Here is a 22,864-nt window from a genome sequence, read left to right as displayed (position 1 = left end):
CCAATGTCAAGCGGTACAAACTTTGTTGGTTGGTGATTCTTCCTTCACCCTATAATTCAAGGTAATAATTCCATCCTCCTCTGTCAGAACACCCACTGAATTAATCCCAGTCATCAAAACTGCAACTGATTTCATAGTTATCACAAGTTCTATCATTCTCTTTCATTTATTTCTCAAAGCTATACAAGTTATATGAACAAAAAACATTTCACCTTATATAGTCTTTGGATATAACAATACAACTCTTCTGATTCACAGACATTACATATAACATATGCTATTATTTTTACACAGTGAAACTGAAGTATTCCTTTCGTTTATGAACAGTTCTGCAGATCTTCTTTCCAAGAGAAGGGATGAGATAGTCATAATGTTACTCCCAAAGCACTCTTCATTCTGAAGAAGTTTACCTGATCTAGGTTTCTAGCATCAATTAGACAAGTTTGTACAACTTATTTAGTTTCCCTTCTGCAGTGCCTAGATAAACAGCACTCAGACAGTCTTAAAAGAATTAAGCACACATGGAAGCATGATGAAATCACATTGGTCTCAGAGAAGCTCATCAACCACCTTGGGCCTCTCCTCGTTTGTTTTTCTTAGTAATGTTTGTTTAAGTGCATTGATCTTCTCATCAAGTTCAACCAAAGAATAGTTCTGTAATTTAGAAAGGAAACACAAATTTAACATTTAGAACAGCTTCAAATAGTTTTTATGGACTATGAATGTGGCGGGTTATTTCTGCACTGAATTGCTAAGTCAAAGAATACTTGATAGATGGAAGAGCTAGACAGGACAAACCACATTCACTTCCATCCACCTGCAATGACTGAAATCCTGTAATAGTAGTACATTTATTTACTTCATTTATAACTGTCTTTCTTCCCACAGGGACCCAAAGCGGCTTACATCATTTTCCTCTCCTCTAATTTTATACTTACTGCAATCCTGTGAGTAGGTTAGGCTAAGAGAGAATGACTGGCTCAAGGTCGCCCAGCAAGCTTCCATGGCATTCCATGGGGAATCGAATCACAGATCCCACTTCGACACTCCAGTCACTATACCACGCTGGTTCTGTCTGTCAAATGACTGCCAAAAAATTTTCTATATATATCCTGCCCTTCTATTCAAAGAGAGTACCCAAGGCAGCTAACATGCTAACAAAATACAAGTCTGTCCATGAAATTGGACCAGCTTTCCCAATGATGAAAGGTATTTCAAGTACTTAAGTTTAAAAGGTGATTATTAAAGTGAGAGAGAATATTATAGTATTAGAGAGAGAATATTATGGTATTTGCAAAGTAGAGATAGAACTTTCTGCCCCCTTCAAAAATACTAGGACTCAGTGGCGCCCAAGGAAGCTGACGTTTCAGGAGAGGAATGTCATGCACAGTGCATAAGATATGAAATTCAGTACCAAGATAGGGTTATAATGGATACTTTTACTTTAAAAGGGGAGAACAGACATTCACATAAAACAGACCTAGCAGTGGCTATCAGCCATGATGGATAAAGGAAACCGTCATGTTGAGAACATCACAACTCTGAATATCAGTTACTGGAGGGCAAAAATTGGGTGGTTTGTTGCCTTCAGTTTCTACCTGTGGGTTTTCCAGGGGCATCTAGGTGGTTGCTGTGGGAGAGAAGATACTGGGCCACATGAACCTTTGGTCTAACACAGCAGGGCTTTCCCTTGTAGGTCTGCAAGATTGTTTAAGAAGCACTCTGCCAGCAACGCTGCCCCTACAGTGATGCAGTAGCATGGCTACTCATGCAAGCCAGCAGAAAGCACAATAAGCAGATTTAAACGCTACCAAAGCTGTCTGGAACCATGACCCTAAGAGCTTTTGATGGTGACCATAAGTGGTCATATGTAAAAATTAGATGATTTTAATAGCTAGCATTTTCTGGGAGACACACTATGAATACTGCCAAACAATGTGCCTTTGATTTGTGTGTCAGGGATGGGGGGAGAGAACATTTAAACTAGTTGAAGACAGGATTCTTTACTTCACAGGTTAGAGGAAGAGGAGCATCGGAATGGAAAGGGGCTTCTGTGAATTTCCAATCTGTAATTACAAAGATACATGAATCAACTGTACTTACCTGATTTGGTTGTACTTTCCTTCTTTTGCCAGACAAATTCTACAAAACACCAACAAACAAGTAAATCTTCACATACAGTTGCAACAAATACAGTAAAGTATTATAACAATAAGAAATCCTCTCCCGTCTCTTATTAAGTAACTCTTCGACATTTAAAAGCCTCCAAAGTGGGATACAATAAAATCAAGCTAAGAACAACATAAGAGTATATAACAAAGCAGCAAAAGCTGCCAAGATAAAAGCAGTCACAAAACTCTGATAAAATGGCTACAATCCTGTGAAAAGGTGCCACTTAATAACATGGGGCTTTCTTCTGAGCAGACCTGCTTAAGGTGGCTCCCAACACCAATCAATTCTGAACACTTGAAAGAACAAACACATCCTAACACATCCTTCAAGAGAAAAAGAATTTGGATGTCTTAATAAGCTGTTGGGATAATACAGCAAAAACAGGGTACCATGACTCGAAGGGCCATTTCACGTATCACCACCTGCCTGAATTCTGAAGGTGGAAGAACATGGAAGAAGGGCCTCTGATGCTGATTTTTGTCTGGACAAGTTCCTATAAGTTTCCAATATGGGAGGGGCACTTTCTATGAAAGGGAAATACCGAGCGTCTGAATTCTCACCATGTAAAAAAACTCCCTTAACCCAATCCGACTAGATGCACTGCATGGACAGAAACAGGTCTTTGTGTACTTATCTCCATCTCTGGGAAACCACACATGCAAATATGGTCTGCACAATTTGAATCCAGTAGTTTTAGTTACACAAGGTTAAAATTCTGACAGTCCGCCATTTGGAAACGGAAACAGTGGGCTTGGCTGAGCCATCAGACCATACCAATAGCTGAACTGTGGGGGTTTAACCTTTTGAAAAGGCTCTGTGATTGCCTCCCTGACTGATCTACATCTTCTCTGGATCAGGGCATCTGCAGAAAAAAGATCCTGGCTCAGCTTTCACCTAATGTGCTAGTTTCCTACATGCAGGGGAATTTTTAAATTCAGACACAGGAGTTCTCTCCCCCCAACCCCCTCATCTGAAGAATCCCAGGAGAACTGTACCACCATCCCTGACCCTTAAATAAGTACATCAACTCAACTCTTACAAAGGGAAATTTTACACCTAAGTAGTTAGTTGCCCTGAACTGGATAGCCCAGGTTAGCCCAATCTTGTCAGTCTCTTGCCTTGAAAACCCTACGGGGTCACCATAAGTTGGCTGCATCTTAACGGCACTTTCCACCACCACCACCACCACCACCATGTAGCTGGTCCAAAGGAGGAAAAAAAGCTAATACGTTTTCCCAGTGCAGAGCCCCACAGATACTGAACAGCGTACATAGAGCAGCAACTTTATTTGTAGCCCGACTGATCTCAAGAAAGGAATTCCAAAAGAGGCAATTCCAAGTAAACAATGAAATTGGCATACAAAGCACTGAAAGGGCCTAGGGCAAATTGCTTAACTGGAACTATTTTTTCATTTAGGCATACACCCTCATCAGGTTATTCTAGCTGTATCTGAAGAAGTGAGCTGTGGCTCACGAAAGCTCATACCCTACCAGAAAATATTTTTGTTAGTCTTTAAGGTGCTACTGGCCCTTTTTGACCCTCATCAGGATATGGCTAAGAGCAGACAAGAGACTTAAGAGTTACTTACAACAGACAGAAAATATTCAGGCGACATCCCTTCCAATTCAAGAATTTTATCTTCAAGCTTTTTAATTCTTTGATAAATGTCTTTTGGCACTGGTCCACCTTCAAAAATCAGGAGAAGCATCAGAAAAGCTAGCAGGACTAGAAAGCAAGTCTCAAGGTCACCTGTAAGATTACTCTTCCAACTGAAGATGTGAACATAAGCATGTACGAGGAGAAAACCTGTATGAATTTCCAACTGTGTGTGAGATGTCCTGCTGGAATTTCTAGTAAAATGAAAAGCCTGCATCCTAACTGGAAGCTTCCCTACATATACAAAAATTCTGAATGCAATTGCAAGAGCCACTGGTTTAATGTTTTGCTTTGGGGTAGAATCCTCAAAATCCCCTTTTCCATTTTTCTAGTCTTCAGAAAATATACTCTATGCACTAGGAATTAATGAAATTAATAGCTGTCCACACTGTCTGGGGGGCCTGTATCGTGGCATTCATTGCATTTATTTATTATTGTAGGTTACGGCCTTTCTCCTTCTGAGCACCTGTATTTATCTACCACCTCTTTCGCATTTTGTAAATGCACTGTATTGAAAACAAAGCATGACTTGCAGTGCAAATGAAATTCATTAGTTTAGATTTGCAGTCAGTCTGCACCTAGGGTGAGAAACAGCTTTCCGCCTCATCTTCATTTTCTAAAAAATCTTCGAAGTTAAACGTTATTTCCATTTTACAGATGGTGAACTGAAGCGGATAGTGACTCAACAAGCCTCTAAGTGGTTTTTTCCCCAACTTAAACAGAAGCCTTAAAGCAATTTACAAAATGGATGAACAGTAACATTCGTTAAGGTTATTCTACTTAAAGTTTTTGATGTAAAGAGACTGGCTGCTCTGGGAGATGAATTGCGTTTAGGTAGTCACGTGCAGTCTTCTTTAGAAACCTCGGGTGGAACGCACAAGCAGCACATTGCCACAAACCATGCCCAGGCAACCCCCATGACGCCTCCCCCTCACCCAAAAAACAAACAATGGATGGCCAAAAGCAATGGGAAGGGGGTTAAGAATACTCTTTCTATGGACTGACTGATCACTCCAAGTGACTAACTGGAAGAAGTCAGTCTTCAAGAGATTATAGCAGAATAACAACAGCTGTAATGTGAGGTGATTAAGAGAGGCTTTTCCGTAACCACTGTTACCATGTATACGGATCCTAAACCACCATTACAGAGCAGTATGCCAGCCTTGTCAGCTAGCCCAAAGTGATTGTGAACGCTTGCAGAAATGATTCCTAAGAAGGACATGGGAGCTGAGAAGACGGTGCAATTTACAGTACTTACAGTACAATTTAGGCCTACCAGAATCAGCTACTTTAATCCATTTCTCACCGTAATTTGGGAATCCAAAAAACTAAGTGGTGTGGCACGTGGGATACAAGTGTAGCCTTTTGTACAATTACTCTACAAATTTACATCTTTGCCTGTTTCTGAAAGAATCGCACTGTACAGAGTCCAAAATATTTAAAAAGCCTCTCTACTAACCTGTATGTAACCTTAAATGAGCTTCAATATTTTGTAGTCGCTCTTCTATAGCTTGATTCCCACAATCGCGAAGGAGGGTGTTAACTTTATGACTGGACCCATGAGCACTTTCATTTCTAGTTTGAGGGCCATAAGTATTTACAACTCGAGAAACTAGAATTAGAAAAGACAGACAGGATTAATCTTTACACACAAAGAAAATAGGTCACACATGTCACAATTTAACGATAGAATACAAAGCTAACCAATCTGCGACTATATAATATCTGCCTTAAACTGCAATGGCTATTCCAAATGCCACTTTTCGGCTATTAAAGGAGAATAAATAAGAGGCAGAACACGCATGTCACACCCATCTTGCAGTCACACCATCAACTACCGATCAGTTACTGGGCTCAATTCAAGGGGCTGCTTATCATCTATAAAGCCCTTCATAGGATCCACACACCTGAGGAGACACCTCTCCTACTATACCCCGCCATGGCAGCTTTGATCGTCTGAGCAAAGCCTTCTGGAAGTTCCTCCCTGTAAACTGGTAATATCGGCAACTGCCCGCTCACGTGTACTCTGGGGTGGCTGAAAAATGTTGAAACATTTCTTTGATATACTGTATTGGATATATTTTAAATATGGTGGAAAAAATTAATTTTCACTATTGAGAGGAATTATTAGAAAGATAAAACAATGATTCACTTTTATATGAAGCATAAAACAATAACTAACATGACTTTTTTAGCCAAACTTATTTTAATAGACCGGTGAATATAAATATGGTGGTGACTAATACCTCATTCCTGACAGCTGCAGTGGCCGGGGACGGCATGGCCGTGGCGGTGCTGCAGGACCTTCAAAGAGGTTTGGCCACTGCAGCAGGGGAGAAAAGGACCTTTTTAAACAGAAAAATAAGAAAGGGGGGGAAGCCCCATTGAAAACAGTGATGCTGTGCCAACAATACGCTGGTGCAGCACCACTGTCGCTAAAGGGGGCATTCCCGGGCTGAAAGGGGTTAGGAAGCTGCCTACTGGCAGCTCCACCCCCTGGAACACCCCGAGAATGCCTTCCAGGACGCCAGTAGCAGGACTTGCACCAGTAGGACGCCGGTGGAAGGCTGAGATGGTGTCCAAGGGCCGCTCTGCTGTGGCAGTTCTGGGGGGGGGGGGTTCAACTGGCACTACATTGACATCCATGCCAGTTTGCACAGAGCAAGTGGCACGGATGCCGGCTTAGGTATCCCGGCGTCTCCTAAGCCCAGTCGGCCCCCAAGCTCAGGACTGGGCTGTAAGTGTCAAACAAATAATTATATGATTTATGATAAAATATTAGGATAATTATTAATTAATGCTGTTTATTGATATATTTTCCTTTTCTTCTGTATAATCATCTTAACTATCTTAATTGTAAATGAGATGATGATGATTCCTTCCTGTATTAATACTGGCTTTTTTCTTTTATGTTTTATTTTTATTATAAAATAACAAAATCTAAAAAATGAAAGAAAATAAACAATCTGCTAGACTAGAGGAACAACCAGTCTGGTGCTGTAGGGCTCCTCTTATGTACCACATCCAAACAAGCAAACTAGGATTAAACCACTGTTTGGTATCATGAATTGAACGGGGAGTACAAACTATGGGTTGGATCCAGCAATATGTGCATGCAAGGACTGTAGGCTTTTCCCATTTTCCACCACATCACCTCAATTTCCACTTTCTACTCAACTTCCCCACCACGGTCAGAAGGTACTGCTTGTGGGATTGGAAAAATCCATGATGATCCAGTGATACCTTGCTGAATCCAACCAGAATGCTAGCAGCCTAGGGTCAAACTAGACATGATGGCATTCTAATTGTCACCACAAGGATGCTCCCACCATTTTAAGTCATTTAAAAATGTGGGAGGGGGCAGCCATTTTGGCACTCAATAAGGCATGCGGGGAGGGAAAGACAGGAATGCCTCAACATGCCACACTGCTCTTGCAAAGTTTATAAATAACTATCAAATGGCAGCAGCGACGATGTTGCCACGTCTAGTTTGGCACCTTGCCACTCTGACTTCACAGCAAGTCCCATTGAGTTAAATGGGACAAAAGGACTGCACCTGGAGAATTTCTTTAATTAAAACTACACATGCATACAAATTTCTAGTACTTGTTTCAGCAAGCCACTTTTGAATACGTGATGGCAAATATTTCTAATGTAGCCACATAAGATGCCTGCTCCTAACTTACAAAACAAACTAAAATGGCAATCTAGTGTACAAATTTAGGAATCCAGCCCAACAAATTCAGTGGCATCTCACATCCAGATAAACATGGATATGTCCCTTCTGTCTCTGTCAGGGAGAGAGAGAGGGAGAGAGAGAGAGAGAGAGAGAGAGAGAGATCTTCAGTATAGGTAGATAATGTATTGTATCTACCTATAAAGAATTGCTGCTTGGCTGAAGCACCTAATAAAACTTACAGACCTTTCTTGTCATACTAATTGTGTGGTTTATCCTTCCTTTACAAAATTATTTCAGAGGACAAAACCCCCCACTTAATATATTGATAGCAATGATCAATAGTAATGCTTACCCTTTATATGACTTTTGAATCCTGGATAAGGTGTGAACACTGCATCAGTTCTAGCACAGCTGTTTTCTAAGGAAGTTTTTAAATAAGTGATAATTAGTGCTATATTTTTAAATCCACATTCTAAAGACTGAACAGAGCAGGCTAACAGATCTAAATAAGGAACAGACAGTGTACAAAAGAGTCAAAACTGCTAATGTTCATAATGGATTCTTGTTACTTCATCCCAGAATACAGCCCTTGTATCTTCTGGGGCATCATAAGAACAATATTTCCCAAACAAGCATTAGTTATATTGTAGATATTTTCTCCAATGAAGGGTATTTTAGTGGATTGGAAGAGTCACCCAGATTCAGAAAACCCTCTTGATGAGTGGGAAACAAACGAATAAAACCCCACACTGGATTTATTTTGAATGGTCATTACAAAGCATATAATGGAAAGGGTTAATTCCTCCTCTTTATTTTCAGGATTCCCTTCCCAACAAACTCAATACCTCTTCTTCAATATTATTCTTACTACACTTAAGGAGTTAGTTTAGTTTACAAATCAGTTTTACAGCTGAACCCCATGAATCCCAACGGGACTATATAAGACAACATTTAAATTGGAAATAGGTTTATCTTAAACCACTGGGAATCAGCTAAGTGTAGGATCATGGTGCTATAAAAAGTCAGAAGATGTTCTCTGCATTTTGTCTAACAAATAGCCTTTATAATGACCTAAAAATCTATTTTTGCTTTTTTACAAAAAGGTTTTTTTTTTTTAAGAGATGTTCACAATAAGGGATGAAAAATCATGCTTTTGGAACTAAGAAAATTAAACCCTGACTGGATAGTTACCTTGATTACAATCAATAACATTGCAAAATTCTCTGACGTTATTTTCATTGATCTCAGCTTGTTTCCTTTCAATGAAGGCTGATATTCGTCTGTCAATCTGCAGGTAACAGGAACAACTTGTATTTAGATTTCATTATTGCCATTCAAAGTGAAAGGATTGGCTAGACTAAGGGGGAAAATGGCCCCAGAGTGACTTACTTCAGCTTTTCTAGCTTTTATCTGGACCACTTCTGGGTCGAAATCAACATACGTCTCTTTCGGGCTTCCAGACCCACAGTCTGTATCTTTCACTTCCATCTGCACGTCTCTCTCTATTACATTTGAATCAGTCTCACACATTCTGCCTTCTGTCTTACTAGAATCATCAGTGGGCATAGTGCTTTTTTCTTTAATCAAAGATTGGAGTTTTTCTGTAAATGGCTAGGCAAAAAAAAAAGGAAAGAAAGAAAGAAAGAGAGATTGAGCTCAAACTGACAGAATACTTTTTTTAAAACTGGATTTTTAAACCAAGCGTCTTAAAATAATTGTAGAGACCATATGCTATTACCTTTGTATATGTAATCCAATCAAACTGGAATTAAAATATAGCATCGCCAAGTGTCACTGCCCTCCTGATCAGTACCTTTTACTAATCTGCGTATGAAAAAAAAAAACCTCTCTCTAGAGGGTCCAGCCTATCTGAGCAAATCTGCCTGTTACTCATCTATTTTGTACCAAATCAAAGCATCAGCCTTTGGCACCAATGCCACTTAATTTACATGTCATTCAACTGCTTACTCAGAACATTAAGGCTTAAGTATTTTTCCTTCTTAACACGAGAGCCAGGACTCTCAGTCTGTTAAAGCTCTTGCTTTAAACACTACATCATTGGCAATGTCTCCACTTGAAACAGCAGCCATCCAAAATGCACCAGAGAATACAAACACTGTGCTCCAGACGTGTGCTTCTCTCCACACGGCTAAATCCCAGCGAAAGCTAAATAACTGCTATTTATTTTCTCATCTTATTCAGATGGTTAATACTTGTGAAATTGGCAACAATTAAAGACAGGAAACATTGGGGGTTACCGCACTTGTATTCCCAGCGATGTATTAAGAGTTTGAAAACGTTATAAAAAATACTGTTCGCACTTTGTTTGGCCCCTTTAGCTGTGAAGACGTCTTCCAACCGTTTATAAGCCATGGTATCCAAAAACCCTTTTAAAGCGATGTTTTTTACAACATTTTCAAACTCTTAATACATCGCTGGGAATACAAAGTGCGGTAACCCCCATTAACTATATCAATAGTTCAGTTACGCTAGATGAGCTACAAATACTGAGCTTAAAAATTTGTATTTTACACAGCTAACTGAAATGTCTTAGTTGGTACTAGTAACTATTTTGTAACAGAAATAACAGTGATTTAAGGAAGCCACACTATTGTTTGGTACAATGAATTATGAAATAAACCACTCGTTATGCTTGCTACCCCATTCATTGTAAAAAAAATTGCATTTTTTTATTTTGAAACAACACAGATACTTAAATAAAGGCACAAGCATTTTGAAACTTCTGCATCCTGGCTTTTTCAAGTGTGCCTGATGCAGGAGATGCTCCCAACAACTTAATTCAACAGTAAGGCAACACTGTTATAAACATATTTGTATTGTGGAGTCATGCAGGAGCAACAAGATTCATGCTAGCAGCTGACCAAGATGACAGCTTAAAGTGGGCAAGTAGCGCGACTTAACGTTAATAAAGCTTTTAAGAAGTCCAGTGAAAATTATGTAACACAACAATAGGTTACTTGACAAGATGAAACATTAAATGACTAAGAAGTTACTCAGAAATTTTAAAAACTGCTGAAAATATGGTTAATTGCAGAGACATACCAGGATGTTTCATGCTGGGATAATGCCACTTCTTGATCCACTGAAAGCACTCTACAAACCGCAGATCTCACCCAACGCATGGAATCATTATCATCGCATGACACACACCTGCCGTGTTATTGCTTAATTATAACCCACCACAGATGGAAATGTACGGCATTTACAATGCAAGTGCAGAAATCAACAGGACTGCATTTGTACAGTCTACTTACCCACAGTAGCCTGCAATGTAATTCCCACAACTCTTCTGATAACCGCTTTAGATAACAGGTTTAAGTCCTTTAGGAAGCTTAACAGAAATGTGCGATATGACAGCACCATTCCCTTATCCAGAAGTCCTAACACAGAAGCTGAGATTTTGCAGCATGCAAGCTTGCACTGAAGGATTAGTTTGAATTCTTGGGTTTCAAAGTGTACAACAAAACATTTACCTGCAAATCTAAAATATGCTGCTGCAGAGCACTAAAGAGCAACACGGGCTGGAGAGGTGATGCATGTTGAAACTTGCTCCAGTCGATGTTAATTTTCACCACATCTTCTCCAAGATTAAGCTTCAAAAGTGCAAATAAACAGTGTCACAAGAGGACTTCAATACAGAAGCCTTATCACTTATACAAATAGTCTAAGATCCCAAATTAGACATTTCTCTCAATCAAAAACTTAAAGCACACAGGTGAAAAAAGGAGTAAAAAGAACTGCAATTCTTTGGTTCTTGTAGGTTATCCGGGCTGTGTAACCGTGGTCTTGGAATTTTCTTTCCTGACGTTTCGCCAGCAACTGTGGCAGGCATCTTCAGAGTAGTAACACTGAAGGACAGTGTCTCTCAGTGTCAAGGGTGTAGGAAGAGTAATATATAGTCAGAAAGGGGTTGGGTTTGAGCTGAGTATTGTCCTGCAAAAGTATTGTCCTGTAAGTATCAAGATAATGTGCTAATACTTACAGGACAATACTTTTGCAGGACAATACTCAGCTCAAACCCAACCCCTTTCTGACTATATATTACTCTTCCTACACCCTTGACACTGAGAGACACTGTCCTTCAGTGTTACTACTCTGAAGATGCCTGCCACAGTTGCTGGCGAAACGTCAGGAAAGAAAATTCCAAGACCACGGTTACACAGCCCGGATAACCTACAAGAACCAATGAACTCTGACCGTGAAAGCCTTCGACAATAACTGCAATTCTTATTTGGCAATATGCTCTGATAATTTCCATTTTTTTTCCTGTCGATACCCTGTAGTTCCGTTTCATGATACTGATTTTATTACACAAAAAACAATTTGCATTTTGTTTATACAAACTTAATTCCTGTTACCACATTTCGAGTACAGCATTGTTTCAAACAAAAGTGTGGTTATCATCCCCATTACCTAAAAAAAGTTTCATTTAAATCAGTGTCTATTTTCCTTTCATTTTAAAAAAAGATATATATTTGCCTAGCCTATATTGACATGTGAAATCACAACAGTTCAAGCAAAGAACTTCAGAGTGAAGGATTATAGTATGGTAGTTGCAGGTCCCATTTAAAGGCAGTGGGAGCTGTGATGGTTTCGCTACACTCAGAGCAAATAGGAAAATTCACCATTAGGAAATGTGTTAATTTCTAAGCCAGAAATAAAAGGCACCCTGGCATGAGAAATTCTCTTGTACCATTCCGTTATAAAAAGAGTGAGAGTTCTGCAACAAAATAAGATGTGCGGTGTAAATCCCATTCACCCCAATGGGACTTCCACAGGAGACTTTCCTAATGGATTATTATGTCCTCTCTCTCTTTCAGATGCTCCAGTGGAGTGAACACAAAAATAATTCCTACATTATCAGTAATAGCATTTCTGTTAATTCTACAGCACTCTCCTAAACATGCACGCTCAAAACTAAATCCCACTGATTTAAATGGCACTTTGGCGTAGTCTATATATGCAGAACAATGCAGTTGCAGGATTTGGAATAACAGACTCTAATCTATCTAGACGGTAAGTGCAAGATACCATATTTGAGTGCTCCCTATTGTGTTCTTGGCTTTTTGGCTTTTACTTTTGGACCAACAAGCTATAAACAACTTGTCTAGGAATAAAATAACCTTCTTAGGGTTAAATGACCCATTAGATCATCTAGACCAGTGGTCTTCAACCCATGGGTCAGGTGGTCATTGAGCCTAATCCACTGGGTTCTGAACACTTATAGAGCTACCATATTTTTCTGCTGCTTTTTGAAGGACTTGTTCCTTCTATGTGTGAGCTGAGAACAAAGGAGCATACTGAGAGGAGATAAGATCACACACTGGTGGAGAGAATTCCTCCATGACTTTATCCTTGGCTTGTTCCTCCCTACATTTTGGTTTGGGTTTCCTGTCTCTGGTTATCTTAGCCTCCTGCCCACATTCCTAACCTTGACATCAATAAAATCATAACTCCCCCTTCCTATCATGTTCTTATTGTTCGGTCATCCTATGCTGCCACTTAGGGATTTGGTTTCAGAGGGCAGCAATGTTGGTCTGCAGTAGAACAGCTAGGTTTGAGAAAGTATGAACTTTCAAGAATCGAAGTTCCATTTGTCCAATCCAACTATTTTACTGACTGCTAGTTTTAAACTGTTTTATCTATACGAAATCTCAGGAGTACAAAAAGTGCATATTTATGCAGAGATAAATGTAAATATTTAATCTTCTGGTGTTTCCTTGCAATTGAGTTTTTTTGCTAATTGGAAATTCCCATTTGGTTCCATTCACTCTGCAGTCCTGCTCTGCAATTTCCACAAGGAAATTCAGGTAGTTTCAGCAGGCCTCTTTTTGCTTCCAGTTGGACGAAAACAGTTCAAACCATTTGAAACTAAGAGTAAAATAAGTGGATTTGGGACAAAGGGAGCTTTGACACTTGAAAGCTCATACCCTCCCCCAAACCTTGTTGGTCTCTAAGGTGCTACTGGACTCAAAGCTAGCTGAGGATCTGGAAAGGACTAGTCTAGACAATCTGCTGGATCTCTTTAACCACGATGGGTTCTATAATAATTGAGAAAAGAACGACAACTTCTGCACATCACATATTTCTTGTTAGAATAAATAATCTGCAACTCTTTTAAATAAGTATTTGCTAACTTCAATCACAAATCTCCATTAAACCTACAAAGCCAAGTAACAATTGATTGTAATATAATTTACTACCAATAATTTATGCTGAAAATCACAGCTGGCTCAAAAATGTCTTGACCCAGATGACCCCCCCCCCATGACCTGCTCTAATTTGCCCCCCAGGTTGGTGGCCCACATGTTCCTGTGACAGAGACCACTGTTATAGTTCAAAGCACTTAGAGATGCACATTGCAAAAGGATCACAGTACAGCCTACAGTTAATTTTCTCATTATTACCACAATTTGGGCTTCCCAAACATGCAAAGAGAAAGAAATAATGACCCTTGAATCACTCCCAAAGCCTTGTAAGGCAGATCTCTGAGCATGTGCAGTGCGTCTTTCTACAACCAAAACCTTCCTCCACATTTTTTCTTCTTCATTGCAGAAATAGTACAAGGGAACTTATAAGAGACCACTGGGTTGAATTAATTATTCATTTTCACCTTTTTGTTTTCAATGCAATAATCCTGATGAACCTCCTATAAAGATGGTTAAAGAGTCCAGAGCCTCTCAGTCCAAATATGGATAAAGGGGTCATTCTGTGAAGCAACACAGTTATTTCAGCCTGCTTCGTATAAATCAGACTTGTCTCCCATTCTATGTTTGCAGCTTCAAAACAAACTACAGAACCAGTGTGTGTGTGGTGTGTGTGTGTGTGTGTGTGTGAAGTGCCTTGAAGTCACAGCTGACTTATGGCAACCCCTTTTTGTGGTTTTCATGGGAAGAGACTAACAGAGGTGGTTTGCCAGTGCCTTCCTCTGCACAGCAACCCTGGTATTCCTTGGTGGTCTCCCATCCAAGTACTAACCAGGGTTGACCCTGCTCAGCTTCTGAGATCTGACGAGATCAGGCTAGCCTGGGCCATTACATTGTGGAAAAAAAATGAGGTAAAGATGCTGGTATAACTGCAAGAGCTTTAGTGTGAGCAGGGACTGTTCTTCGTTCTTTCGGAATCTGGAAAACTTCTGTGAGCACAAATCTGCTGATACTGAAGAAACAGAGATGCTTTTGCTCAGCTCAAAGCTCAGTGTGTACAATGGCAGACTTCTGTATCGGGGCCATGTTGCAACCCTCCAGTACTCTTAAATGAAGCTGCCTTATACTGAATCAAACTTTTGGTCTAGTCAGGACTGTCAGTGGTTCTCCAGTGTCTATTGAACTGGCAATGCCAGGGATTGATCCTGGGACCTTTTGCATGCCAAGTGGATTCCGAGACTTGCTTCCAAGTACACATGCAGAGACTTACAGGCACAATTTAAAAAATAAACTAGAATACCTGCTGCACTTAAAGAAACACAGGGCTGTAGCCAACACTTGTTTCTGCCAGTAGAAAGGCACTTCTGGTGGGGGGGGGGAGGAGAGGAAAAGGGGAATTTTCACCAATTTCCCTCTTCTCAAGGCAAGTATTTACATCATGCCCAATGGTATTCTCAGGGATCTCCCGAATTCTCTGAGACAGATTTTTTTTTGCGGGGGAGAGGGGACACATGGAGAGGTGGAGCAGGAAAATTCTGTTCACTGGACACAGCCTATAGCTTCCACTGATAGCTAAAGAGTCCAAAATAAAGTTATTGCATGCCCTATATCAGGGGTCCCCAACCTTTTTGAGCCTGCAGGCACCTTTGGAATTCTGACACAGGGTGGTGGACGTAAGTACAAAATGGCTGCTGCAGGTGGCAGAGCCAACTACAAAATGTCAGAAAGTCAGGTTATGGATAACTCTAATAGTAACCCTCAATTTTCATGCAGAAGCTCTGTTTAACAGGACACCTTTGAAAATGAACAATATTTTCTTAAATATGCACACAGTGACACAATGAAGATCCTTATGCTGTGGGGGCAGCTTTTGCTGAAGCAACTTTTAAAGTATCTCTAAAGCCAATCAGATCTCCAACGGCTAAACAGAAGCTCTGCAGGGTGAAAGACCCACCTTGTTCCACCCACTTTCTGAGAACACCTGGAAACGTGCCAGCAAGCACCATGGCACAATGATGGGGACCCCTGCTCTATATGACAGAAACAAAATACAACATCAGATAAAACAACCTGATCTTAAACACATTAATTAAAATAAATGGAACTGCATGTCAAAATGCATTATTTAGGCCTGCAGTGTACTTGCTTAATCTTAGATTTGTTACAAATCCTATTTGTGCTCTATCAAGACAGGTGTCCACAGATTTTGTCTGGCTCAGTAACCAAGCCATTATACCCTTCTACTGAGCTCAATGGCACGTTCAGAAGCCTTGGAAGACATTTATGTCACATATCATGATAAACTGTGGAACAAGCAGACTTTCACACAACCCAAATAAAGCACTTTCAATCCACTTTCAATGCATTTTGAAGGTGGATTTTACTGAGTGAACTGGCAAAATCCACTTGCAAACGATCGTTAAGGTGCACTGAAAGTGGATTGAAAGTGCATTATTTGGGCTGTGTGAAAGTGCCCCAAGAGTGTCCATAACACTCCTGCCTACTTAATCTCAGCCTGAGACCTTCCTAGCCCTCCCCCCAAATCCTTGGCATGCGCAGACAACTGAATGGAAAGAAAGGGAGATTCCATGTCAAACAGAAGCTTGGAATAAACAATAGCAGGACAAACAAGGCTCCCTCCAAGTTCTCTATTATTTACGGAGGGAGGACAATCTGTGTACACCTTTGGGTACTATAGCCATAGCAGGGACTAACAAGACATTAATCCCTACTGAGCAGATTGAGGAGGCTTAGACTTGCCCCAAATCAATGTTCATACAGCAAAGGCCACCTGGATCCATGCCACAGCAACACTGGGACTAGACTGCTATAATGAACTATACATGGGTTAGCCCTTGTAGTCTACTCAGAGACTTCGGTGGTACAGAATACCACATCTCGGTTCTTATCAGAAGCTAGGCAAAGAATGCATATTATACACATTCTACAGTCACTCCAGAGCCAGCGTGGTGTTGTGGTTAAATACTCTAATCGGGACTCTGATCTGGAGAACTGGGTTCAATTCCCCACTCTTGCACATGAAGCTTGCTGGGTGACTTTGGGCCAGTTGCAGTTCTTTCAGAACTCTCTCAGCCCACGCAGAGACAGGCAATGGCAAACCACCTCCGAACATCTCTTGACTTGAAAACCCTATGGGGTGGCTATAAATCAGCTGTGACTTGATGGCACTTTCCACCACATTGACTCTTTAAAGTTAAATAAAGGGCAACCACATTTCATAGCCTTCACAAGCAGCCATATTTTACAACAAACATCAGCCATCATAGTAGTATCAAGAGAACGCAGTAAGTGACAACTTCAGCTGCCTATTCCTGCCTCCCTACCCTCGTGTACTGGAAGCGCATATGCACATGCAGACCATGAGTATATAAAAAAATTATACACAATTTTTATAATCTTATTTATTATCAAGATAAAGAATGACTTTTTGAAATATAGGGATGTTACAATATCATTATGCTATCTACAGTGTGTAAAAGTATATCTCAAGAGAAAGTTTCAGAATATGCCCCTAATGCTCTCTGGGAAACTTCTTTTTATGTAAAGAATATTTTAAAAATGGCAATGTTATTTCTGAGCCTAACAGAAAATATCTAAACTACTACTGCCCTAAGCATTACCAGGACAGTGCATAACACACTCAGGCTTTATACAGAAATAGTTGACAAGTTATATATAACTATATTTTAGTTTTTAGATTTTTCCTCACCCTACCCCAACACACTGGAAGGCTATAGTATGAAACTCCCACTCTTTATCAACTACTCTTTATCAATTTATAAGATTTATAATGCCATTTTACAGATGGGAGTCTGTGGCTGCAGTCCTACAAATATTCTCCTGAGAGAAAGCCCCACAGACTAACATGGGACTTACCTGTGAATAGACTCACTTATATATAAATGTATACATTTCAACCAAGGCAGAAATGAGGACTTAAGTTCCAAGATGTATATGTAAACTTAATCCATTTGAGGTCTACCTTTGGTACTAACTTCACTAGTTTTCATGTGTCTGATGCTCACCCACTAGATGTGCCAGGAAAAGATATAATATCCGACTGTTTACTGATTGTGACCAATACTATCTCTCTAAAGTTATTTGATGAAACCACTTCTCAAAACAACACAATCTCTTAGTTATCTGTCACTGTAAGAAATCCTTTTCCACTTTATACAGTGTTCTGTCTTCTTGTTTTCATCCTTTTCAACTTAAGTTTTTGAAGTTTGGACAAGAGCTTGTAGAGAGTATATACTTTATCAGCTCTTATATCTTACCAGCAATTTAGCTGGACAACCAACTCCTGGATCAATATGTGCTTATCTTTAATTGAAAAGCATGGAAAGGCTTGAGGATGCACTGGAAATTTTGAGGATGGAACCACATTTGCCACATTTTGCCAAGTTTAATGGCATCGTTTTTTGGAGAGTGTCATCATAATCTAATCCTCAAAGTAAAGGATTTTTATTATTTTCCAAATGCAGGATGAACGCTTTCAAGCATATAGTTTTTTTAATCTTGAAGGCATTTGTGTAAATGTGATGCTGAAATATGCATGAAATTTCCCTTCCCTAGTTACAGCCTGCAAAAAATTCAAATACCTGTACTATTACTTTATGTTCTGATAAAGCATTGCATATTTAACAGTGTGGCTCAGGCTAGCCTGATCTTGCTAGATCTCAGAAGCTAAGCAGGGCAGCCCTGGTTAGTATCTGTGTGAGACCACCAAGGAAATCCAGGGTCACTTTGCAGAAGCAGGCAATGGCCTCTGTACATCTCTTGCCTTGAAAACCCTATGGGATCACCTTAAGTTGGCTGCAACTTGATGGCAGTTTCCACCATGATTTGGCAGCCCCAGTGTTGCAATACGATACAGTCCATGATAACGGCAAGGTTAAATGAAACCAGGGCTGGGGTAAAAGCTCTGTATTAATTTCACAAACTTGGGAATATGTTAGCCTAGAAAGAGTTATCTATTAACACAGAAAGAACAGCAAACACACCCAAGATCACTATGGTATAAAACAGGGGTGGGGAACCTTTTTCCTGCCAAGGGCCATTTGCACATTTATGACATCATTCAGGGGCCATACCAGGTGTAGATCTCCCGGTGTGGGGGGGGAGAGGCTAGGGTTGCCAGGTCTCCAGCCACTACCTGGAGGTTGGGAACCCCAGGGGAGGCCACACAGAGACGGCCTGCAGGGCGCCCCCGCTATCCCCTCCCAGGTGGGAGGGCAGCCAGCGGTGGGCCCAAGCAAATGAGGCGCCAGGGGGACGCACCCCACAGTTGATCGGCAAGGGAGGAAGGGAAGAAGGAAAACAGAGAAATAGGAAAAGGGAGGGAGGGAGAGAGAGAAAGGAAGAAAGAAATGGAGAGAGGGGGAGAAAGAAAGAAAATGATGGAGGGAAAGAAAGAAAAGGACAGAGGGAGACAAAGACAGAGACAGAAAAAGAGGGAGAGAAAGAAGAGTGACAGAAAAAGAGGAAGAGAGAAAAGCCTTCCTCCCCACACACACACTCGCCAGCCCCGGGCAGCCAGGCCCAGCCTCCCCGCCCCCCCCCCCACACGGCGGCGCACGGAACCCCGGGCGACCGGGCCCCAGTCTCCATAACCTCTCCCCCCAGAGTCCACAAAAGCCCCCCCCCCCGAAGCCCAATCGGATCCCGCATGCATGCTATGCCACCGGGAGCTGCCGGCCTCTTCCCCCTCCCCCCGCTGCTCAACAGCCGACAGGCAGCGAGAGGGGCTTACAATGTAAGGGGCAGCCTTGGGGTAAGCATCCTTCCCCTCTCCTCTCACCAACCAAAAGCTGACAGTCGGTGAGACGAGGTCCAAAGGGTGCCACAGCACCCCTGTAAGCCGCAGCCCCAGGAACACCCTCGGGGAGGACCGCCCTGCACTCTGCCTCTGCGGCAGGGCCCTGGAGCTCCCGAGGGCCACAAAAAATGTCCTCGGGGGCCACATACGGCCCCCGGGCCTGAGGTTCCCCATCCCTGGTATAAAAGCTTAAACCAGTGGTACTCGCTCTGAGAGACATGCAATTAGCATAAACCAAAACAGCCACATTTCCTTTCAGCCCTAGCATGAGGTCTGCACATTTCTGCTGCTCTGGCAGCAGCTGTTTCAAGTTGGGAACCAATTGCCAACCATAATGCCCCACCCAGCAAGGGCCTTGCCCAGTTTTCTAAAACAGGATAGGTGCCACTTTGGGGAATGGTGTCATATGAGCCACAGGTAGCTCTGGAGTCCAGAATATCACTGGCCTAAACCGAACATGAAGCAGCACAGTGATTAACACCCAAATGCAAATCATCTCAATTGAAAACGAATCCCCTTGATTTCAACTGAACATCCATTTACAGTGTGGACCTAAGTAGTTACATTCTTCTAAACCCACCGAAGTCAATGGCTTTAGAAGTGTGTAACTCTGTTTAGGATGGTACTATTAATCTGTGAACTCCCAATATAGAAATAAGCACCACTGACATCAGTGGCACTGGCTTCCATGTTATGCGTTTAGAACCAACATTTAGGAGATTGGTAATCCCAGTAGGTATTTGCTGTTTGCTTACACAAATTCCAGAGGAGTGGTAGCGATAGTCAAGTTACAGCGAAACAAAGAACAGCAAAAAGGGTCTTGTGGCACCTTAAAGACAGATTTACTGGGACATCAGTTTTCTTTCCTTCTTTCGTTGTTGTTAATCGTATATTTCAGAGTATTCACTCAAGACTCCGAAATCGAGGGTGAGAGGGCAAACATGAGGGCAGGCATCTGATTTGATAAAGCTCTTTGGTAAGCAAAGGGTTTAAAAACTTCCCCGAGAGCAACCCCTTATACCGCTGCCTCCCCCTCAGGAAATAACCTGGGCTCGCGCTGGAGGCCCCATTACACCAGCCTCCTCTTTTGGCACCAGGAGCCTGCCCCCATTGCCTCCCACCATATCTTCACAGCCGCAGCTGCTTCTCCCCCAAGGAGCCGCCGTTCGTTGTCTGTTATCACTGACCTGCCCCACCAACTCGGGCAGCGAGCGGAGGCAGCCTTCCAAGATGGCTAAGGTCAGCTTTCCCACAGGGTCCTCCAGTGGAGCTGCCGCCGTATTCGAGCCGGGCTCTCCCGCTTCGGTATAGGAGGCCATAACAGCCAGTCAGAATAAACTACCGTTCAGCGAGGCCAGCGCCACACCCCCTCCCCTCGCCTCTTGTCGCCTGAAGATGACGTAAAGAGAGCCATCCTCGGGAGCATGTTGTCACCCCCGCCCACGAGTGCTATTGACGGGAGAAGCGGCCAATCGGTCGTAGCCTGTAGAGGGCGAAGCTGGGAGGCGTCCGAGACGGCGTCTTCTGTCGGGGGGGGGGGGGGAGCTGCTGCTGCTGCGGTTGGCAGAAGGTTCGCCTAAGAGGCAAACACCCGACGTTTTTGCAGAGCCCGCTTGCCATGCTTTGGAGATGGAGGGTGTAGAAGGGCATCGGATGGCTGCCCAAAGAGTGTGTTGATGCCGCTAGGCTCCCCTCCCCATGGACTATTGATGGGTTTTTAAACATTTCTGGCCCTTTCTCTCTGAACATGCCGAGGTAGCAATAAGTGATACAGTCCAGTAGCAGAACAAGCATCTCTCTCTCTCTGTAGAAAAGAGCAAGTGGCTGTGGCTCACGAAAGCTCATACCCTGCCAGAAAATATTTTTGTGAGTCTTTAAGGTGCTACTGGACTCTTGCTCTTTTTTACTACTTCACTTCAGAAGAAGTGAGCTGTGGCTCACGAAAGCTCATACCCTGCCAGAAAATATTTTTGTGAGTCTTTAAGGTGCTACTGGACTCTTGCCCTTTTCTACTACTGCAGACAGACCAACACGGCTACCCACTGTGAATTATCTCTCTCTCTGTGTGTATAATCCCTTCATCAAGCTCTCTTCCTTCTGTTTTGCCCTGTCCTCAGAGTAGCTTCACAGGTTGTCGTCCGGCTTGTTTTCTCTTTGGCCGTTGATATACAAAGAATAAGCTGAAAACTTGCTCTTTTAGCTGGAGAGCCTTCTGGAGAGAGACATCTCCCAGATCTATGCGGTGCCAGGAATATAGATACAGGTGTTGCAGCCTCCGAGAAGTTTGTGAATATAACGGCTGAACTGTGAACCAAGCTGTTGTTGGTTCAGATCTTATCCATGCCACGAACTTGCTAATAATGGAATCTGGTGTGGTGGTTAAGAGCGGTGGACTTAGGGTTGCAAACCACCAGGTACTAGCTAGAGAGCTCCTGCTATTACAACTGATCTCCAGCCAGTAGAGATCAGTTCACCTGGAGAAAATGGCTGCTTTGGCAATTGGACTCTATGGCATTGAAGTCCCTCCCCGTCCCAAACCCCGCCCTCCTCAGGCTCCACCCCAAAAATCTCCCGCCGGTTGTGAAGAGGAACCTGGCAACCCTAGGTGGACTCTAATCGGGAGAATCGGGTTTGAATTCCCACTCTTCCACATGAAGCCTGCTGGATGACCTTGGGCCAGTCACAGTTCTCTCAGAACTCAGCCCACTCAGAGGCAGGCAATGGCAAACCAACTCTGAAAGTCTCTTGCCCTGAAAACCCTATGTAGTTGCCATAAGTCACCTGGGACTTGAGGGTACTTCCCACCACCACCAAGCAGAGTTATATCCTTGTAAATCCATTGGGTATAATAATGCCCACCTACCTTGCAGGATTGTTGCAAGGATTACTGAGATAAAGTATGAGAAGTGGAGTGAATACTAATAAAATGCTAAGTAGATCAACTTTTAGTCACAAGAATAAAACTAAGTATCCATACATTAAAAATAAAAAGCAGTTTTAGAAATATCTTGAAACTCCATAGTAATATTAATAAAAATAGCTATGAGAATATTTCTAGAAGTTAGAGCAAGAAAAAAAATGTTCAGTTGCTGTCTAGTGAAAATAACTGACATTCAGAAAAGATGTAGTCCTGTTCTCTCTTCAGATAGGGACACTAGAACTTTTTTGTATCCCTGGCTATTGTTCCTTTGCTGCATGTACTGATTTATCTGAAGCATGTACAGTACTTTGCTGAATGACTCAGCTTTTTGTCCTTCTGTCAGAAGCAAATGAAAAAATAGCTCCCGCTCAGCAAGACAGATGCAAAAAAAGAAAAAGAAAAAAAAAGCATTTTATTTTGACATTTCAGAA

The 22,864-nt window shown here is 41.9% G+C and overlaps 1 protein-coding gene across 1 annotated transcript; it reads right to left on the bottom strand.

Annotated features, from left to right (window-relative positions):
• Nucleotides 1-466: 466 nt before the first annotated feature.
• Nucleotides 467-20,832, bottom strand: MBIP (MAP3K12 binding inhibitory protein 1). The gene is made up of 9 exons (XM_056851576.1): nt 20,701-20,832; nt 11,002-11,121; nt 8,897-9,118; nt 8,699-8,795; nt 7,860-7,925; nt 5,288-5,440; nt 3,761-3,858; nt 2,104-2,142; nt 467-654 (listed from the first exon to the last, which is right to left on the bottom strand). The coding sequence occupies exons 1-9, from the start codon at nt 20,830-20,832 to the stop codon at nt 550-552; spliced, it is 1,032 nt and encodes a 343-aa protein (XP_056707554.1). The 3' UTR covers nt 467-549.
• Between the last annotated feature and the right edge of the window lie 2,032 nt (nt 20,833-22,864).

The sequence above is a fragment of the Euleptes europaea genome, chromosome 6, assembly GCF_029931775.1.
Source record: "Euleptes europaea isolate rEulEur1 chromosome 6, rEulEur1.hap1, whole genome shotgun sequence".
NCBI classification, from domain to species: domain Eukaryota; kingdom Metazoa; phylum Chordata; class Lepidosauria; order Squamata; family Sphaerodactylidae; genus Euleptes; species Euleptes europaea.
Note: the sequence above shows the minus strand (reverse complement) of the source record. Positions and strands in the feature narration are given on the sequence as shown.

What these genes read in the sequence shown, in the direction of transcription:
- MBIP (XM_056851576.1), bottom strand. Translation starts at nt 20,832, where the DNA reads ATGGCCTCCTATACCGAAGCGGGAGAGCCCGGCTCGAATACGGCGGCA. An exon ending in TGCCCGAGTTGGTGGGGCAG is followed by an intron (nt 11,122 to 20,700) that starts GTCAGTGATAAC and finishes GCACTTTTGAAG; the next exon opens with CTTAATCTTGGAGAAGATGT. An exon ending in TGTTATTGATTGTAATCAAG is followed by an intron (nt 7,926 to 8,698) that starts GTAACTATCCAG and finishes AAACTTCCTTAG; the next exon opens with AAAACAGCTGTGCTAGAACT.